This window comes from Prosopis cineraria, unplaced genomic scaffold, assembly GCF_029017545.1.
Source record: "Prosopis cineraria cultivar Desert tree isolate PC_DT_omini unplaced genomic scaffold, ASM2901754v1 PC2, whole genome shotgun sequence".
NCBI classification, from domain to species: Eukaryota; Viridiplantae; Streptophyta; class Magnoliopsida; order Fabales; family Fabaceae; genus Prosopis; species Prosopis cineraria.
The window spans coordinates 10,388,471-10,394,613 of NW_026555333.1; the positions used below are offsets into that span (position 1 = coordinate 10,388,471).

Sequence of the window (6,143 nt, forward strand, 5' to 3'; positions counted from 1 at the left end):
CGTAGAGAGAGAAAGAGAGTCACGGGTTTGTATTGAAAGGCCTTATTTCACAGTCCTAGACAGACAGACAGACACATATTCCCCCCTCTCCCCTAGTTACTGCATAACCGAGGAGGGAAACAAAATTATAATACCCCTCCTACCCGACAATTCCTTCCTCCTTCACCGAAAAAAATAAATAAACAAACAAACAAAAGAACAAAGCGAATACATAACCAAATTACCGCACTACACAGTAGAACTAGTACTACTACTTCTATTCCTCTCTCTCTCCTCGACATTTTTATCCACCTCCATCATTCACATCCTCGCTAACCACTTCGTCCTCCTTCCCTTCCTCTCTAACTCGACGCCACATCGCCGCTTCAATTCCATCCTCTTCTTCCTCGCTTCTTGTGTTCCATGGCTCTGTTGTTGGACAATTGTGAGAGCATTTTACTGTCTCTGGACTCGCACAAATCGGTGCCTGCTCCTTTCCTGACCAAGACTTATCAACTGGTGGATGATCCCACCACCGATCACATTGTGTCTTGGGGCGAAGACGACACCACCTTCGTCGTCTGGCGTCCTCCCGAGTTCGCCAGGGATCTTCTCCCCAACTACTTCAAGCACAACAATTTCTCCAGCTTCGTTCGCCAGCTCAACACCTATGTATATATGCTTCCCACAACTCGCCCTTCGCCCTCTTTCTTTCTCCTTCTCCTTCTCTTTTTTCCTTCACGTTCTGACTTCAATTGTTTTAATGAACTAGGGTTTTAGGAAGATCGTTCCTGACAGGTGGGAGTTCGCAAATGAGTTTTTCAGGAAGGGAGAGAAGCATTTACTCTGCGAGATCCATAGAAGAAAGACGTCTCAGTTTCACCAGCAGGGATCCGTCAATCATCCTCATCATCACCCGCTGCCGTTGGGACTCAATGTTCCTACTTTCTTTCCCTTCTCGACCGCCAGAATCAGCGTCTCTCCGTCCAACGACTCCGATGACCAACCGCCCCATTGGTGTGACTCGCCGCCGCTGACTTCTCCGAGCGGAGGCTCCGGCATGGTAACGCTATCCGAGGACAACGAAAGACTGAGGCGAAGCAACAACATGCTCATGTCTGAGCTGGCCCACATGAAAAAACTCTATAACGACATCATATATTTCGTCCAGAATCATGTCAAGCCTGTGGCTCCCAGCAATTCTTTCTCTTCTTCCTTGCTCCTACCGAATACTTGTTCACCATCACCGCCCTCTCCTATGTTGCCTCCATCTGCTACAAATGTTTCCTTGGTGCAAAGGCCGATGAACCAGCTTCTGGGGTATTATTCAACTTCTGCTAACCCTAAGCAAACTACCCCTCAAGTTTCCCGTATCGTGAGACCTCCCACGACCTACACATCAAAAAGCTCCGTCGCCATTGTTGAAGAACCCTGCAGCAATACCAAGCTTTTTGGCGTGTCCATTCAGTCCAAGAAAAGGAGGCACCCTGACTCTGATTCTCTTACTCCTACCAACTCTGAAATGAACAAGGCTCGATTGGTCTTGGAACAAGATGACCTGGCCTTGAATCTCATGCCGCCTTCCGCATGTTAGAATTCCCAGCTATACCACTTTTTGTTTTTTTTAATTAACTTCTTCCTCTCATTTGTTTGTTTTTTATTTTCCTTTTTCATTTTCTCTTCTTCCTTCTTGATCCCAAGTCTTAGTGAAGGAGCGAGAATGATATTGATGGAAACTTTAGTGAGCGCCTGCGCGCTACTCAACGCTGTTTGTGATTCAGTGTATATATAGCACCAAATATTATCTTTGTTCCCCACATATCATCGATTGATGCAGCTAGCTAGGTTTTGGGTAGAGTGAAGACAAAATTAAATGCGAAATTTTAAACGTTCATCTTCTCTTTCTGAATTGTTGTTAAGTTTTCTTTCTTCGCACTGGTGCAATTTATTGCTCTACATTATTATGGGATTATTTCTCTCCCTCCTGTTCGTCTCCTTTTTCTGAATATGATCTCTGCATGTTTCAGTTGCATTAATGGCAGCGATAGAGAGTGAGAGGGGGAACGGAGTTAATGAGTAGGGGGTTCCATGCAGTTCTATTGGGTAAAAACTAAAAAGCTGAGAACTGAGAATGTAACAGGCTGGCCTAAACACTAATTTCTCTGGGGCTTTCTCTGCCTAGCCCCATCTTAAAGCGTACGAGCTAGTAACAACTCGCATTTCAATTCAAAAACCGATAAGAGACGAGTGATATCACAAAAGATCCACGGATAGAGCAGACACCGAATGACATATTCGTTCACGAACAATTCCATAATTAGCTTTCCATGATTTTTCTTATTATTGTTATTATTACCATTTGATTATAATCTAATAATAATTTATCGAAAAGAAACAAAGAAAGTCATCATACCGGCCGCTTCATTTCATCGAGCTCGAGAGTGACGGTTTTCATTGTTTCTTTTTCTCTTTTTTTGGGGAATAAATAGGGAGGAGGACTGAAAAGTAAGGAGGGAGTGTTCTGAAAAGAAGGAAATGGAAGCCAACGGAGAGAGATGTAAAGAAGGGCAGAATACAAAATTGAAAATACAGTTAAAGAAGAGGAAAACGAGGAATTGAATAATTGGATGAAAGCGAAATGCAAGGAAGACTGACTTTAAAATGTTTTTCGACACGTATCTGTCAAGGCTTCTATACTTGTTCCGAGGACTAGAAACCTCTGCCTTTTCCCACTTTAAGTAGGCATCCCGTTAGCGTTTATACCACTCTCTCAGCTTCACAACCTCCTTTTACCCTTTCTGCCTACTCTTCCATTTTCTATCATATCTTTTGCTCCTACTCAGAAACCACATATTCTATGGCTCGCTACTGTGCATATTGATCACTCATTTTTTTTTATATAACATGCCCTTGCTTTTCCCAGAAATTCGCCCGAGAGCATTGAAATGTGAATCAGAGGAACTGTACAGGAGAAAGCAAGTTAAGAAAGATATATTTTGGGGTGTCTAGTGAAGAGAGAGAGAGAGAGAGAGAGTGAGATAGTAGACAAGGGAATAAAGATAAAGATAACGGGAAATGTTAAATAATAAAAAGGTTGAATATCTTTGTCGTGCAGTGCAATAATATAATTTCGTCTCATACGCGCAAAAAGCTTGAGGGGAGAAAATTGAAAAGAAAAAGATGGAAAACCCGATGGCCCTAGTTTTTGAATCGTGGGTGTCCTTCATGGGCTTTTGTCTTTTAGGAAAGGAGTGGCACGTGACGGGTTGGACACGTGTGCAAGTAGGTGGGAATGAGAGTGAGATGGAGTGCTTGGTTTTGCAAATGAGATGGGTTATAAAAGTGGATACGGATCAAAGGGCAAAGGGGCTTTAGTCTTTAGGCTTTGAACAGCCTTATGAAACCACTGAGGCCTTGGCAGAGCATTAGACAAAAGGTAAACAAAAGATGATTTGTGGATGTAAAGTGGAAAACTGTAAATACCCCTCTTATTTGCTCTCCTTTTTCTTTTCTTCCTTCACTTTTTTTTTAACCTCCACTTTATTATTAATTGCCTTTTCACATTCCCTCCATTCTTTTCTTCACAAAAAGAACAAAAATCATAGAAGTCAAAGTATTGCGAGTCGATATGGAATAGTTCATAGCAAAACCGGGTGAAGTACGAGGCCTTATATTACTTGGCCCAAGGAGAGTGATCATGGACAATTGGGTCTGATTTAACAAAAATTCAGATTCTTGTTCTCTGTCCCTCAAAGTGGTTATTTTGGGTCAAGTTCTCGGCTGAGTGTTCTCTGTCCCTCTAAGTGTTTTTTTTTTTTGGGAGAAATTTCAGTCTAGACTCATTAACTAAATATAATAAAAAAGAAAACTCTTTAAAATTTAAAATTTCACTTAAAGCTAAGGGTGGTGACATGAAATTGAAATGTTAAAGAAGAAAAACAAAATTAACTCTTCTAAATTAAAAAAACTTCTTAAGTTAATTGGAAAACACAAACGACGCAAAATTTGAAAGAGGAGAGGAAAGCAAGCAAAGATGACATTTTACGCAGGATATCTTCTTTTGATGCAACAATAAACGATTTCAATGGAAGCCCCAAAATATTGAAAGTGGACACTGGTAGGCCAAGATTGAGTTCTCGGAGGACCAATGCTTCTTCAATTTCAGATTTTGATGATGACCCGCGATTCCAAGAACTTTCCTCTCCTCTTCCAGTCCCTTGTTGTCGCATCCCTGCTTGCCTATTGATACCGAACTGTTGTCAGAGCATACAGGATTCCGATTGGGGGTTAACAACGGAAGAATGTTGGTCTTCCACAGCATAGAGCACTCCCCAATTCACAAGTTCTTGTGGGTCTTTTAGTTGTCAGGCGACGGCTTGTCGGAGTGTTTGTGCCGGTGACAGATTTTGAGTGGTGTGTGTTTTTTTCCACTTAAGTTTTTTTTTAATTTTACAATTTCCCTAACATTTTAATTTCATTTCACTACTCAGTGTAAAGTAAATTTTCGGATTTTAAGGGCTTTTTTTTTTTTCATTATGTTTGGCATCTAGACTGAAATTTTTTTTCATTTTTTTTTCAACCAATAAAGTTTTCTCTTTGATTTTGAAATTTCAAACAGACTAGGACTCGAAATGTTTGAGTGAGAGAACATAAAATACTAAAAACAGGTTGCATAAAATCAAATTTGAATAATTTAAATAATATTCATTATATATCTACATTTGTATACGCAATGGAGGCTCCTGGACTGAAAGAAGCAAGTTATTAAAAACAAAACTACGAAAACAAGGAACTAAAACAAAATATAGTACTATTATGTATTAAACATTAAAGATACTAGAATATTTTATATCTCATTCTTGTTCATTTTTTTTTTATATTTTGACTCTAATATTTTGTATGCCAAAAACCATATTAGTTATTAAATACAAAAGCTATATATGTTCAGGTAATGCGCGCGCGCGCACATATTTGATTAACAACCATAAACAAATGTTTGTTTATTGATAAAATGGTAGGTTTAATTTTAAAGTAATATAGATTACTGAATTGTGTACTTGGCTGATGTTTTCATATTTATTTAAAATAAATATAGGCACAAAAATATGTTTCCATCTATACGTGGTTTATACATTTTATCAGAAGAGCTTTAAACATAATCAACCCGAATTAGCTTGGCTTTTAAAAACCATTTACTATTAAAAGTTTAAAATTTCATATGTATAGTGGGGCTTATATTTTACTAGAAGCCATGCATGTACGGACCCGCTCTAGTTTTGAAAAGTTAAAGCTGCATGAAAACTGAAATCATGTGGAGAAAACTTTTAAAAAATAGATGAAGCCAAAAAAAAAAAAAAAAAAAGCCACTCCCCATACATCTGATAATATACTGATAACTTTGTTACGTTAAATTTGAATCTTCAACCCTCTTTTTTTTCCCAAAAAAGTATTCCAACGATTAAAGTATCCTAAGCAATACACTGCTGGGAACACCGGAACAGTGATGATACAAGCATGAAAAGTAAGAGAAAATCAGTCACATAGAGTTTTCTATTCTCATTTTTTTATTTTTAAAAACTGTTTTATAATACAGTTTTTTTAAATTTTTTTCAAAACAAAAAAAATAAAAATTCATTTGATTATGTCAATAAAAAATAGTTTAAATTATTAAAAAATGAACTAATAGTAATGGTTATAGATAGTTAATGTTAATGATATGAATTATAATATTATAGAAATTGATCAATGTAATTATAATTTTCAATATTAGTTATTAAATACAAAAGCTATATATGTTCAGGTAATGCGCGCGCGCGCACATATTTGATTAACAACCATAAACAAATGTTTGTTTATTGATAAAATGGTAGGTTTAATTTTAAAGTAATATAGATTACTGAATTGTGTACTTGGCTGATGTTTTCATATTTATTTAAAATAAATATAGGCACAAAAATATGTTTCCATCTATACGTGGTTTATACATTTTATCAGAAGAGCTTTAAACATAATCAACCCGAATTAGCTTGGCTTTTAAAAACCATTTACTATTAAAAGTTTAAATTTCATATGTATAGTGGGGCTTATATTTTACTAGAAGCCATGCATGTACGGACCCGCTCTAGTTTGAAAAGTTAAAGCTGCATGAAAACTGAAATCATGTG

The 6,143-nt window shown here is 37.4% G+C and overlaps 1 protein-coding gene across 1 annotated transcript; it reads left to right on the forward strand.

The window, feature by feature from the left end:
- The first annotated feature begins 223 nt into the window (after positions 1-223).
- Positions 224-1,884, forward strand: LOC129303832 (heat stress transcription factor B-4-like). The gene is made up of 2 exons (XM_054943374.1): positions 224-651; positions 752-1,884. The coding sequence occupies exons 1-2, from the start codon at positions 403-405 to the stop codon at positions 1,571-1,573; spliced, it is 1,071 nt and encodes a 356-aa protein (XP_054799349.1). The 5' UTR covers positions 224-402; the 3' UTR covers positions 1,574-1,884.
- The last annotated feature ends 4,259 nt before the right edge of the window (positions 1,885-6,143 follow it).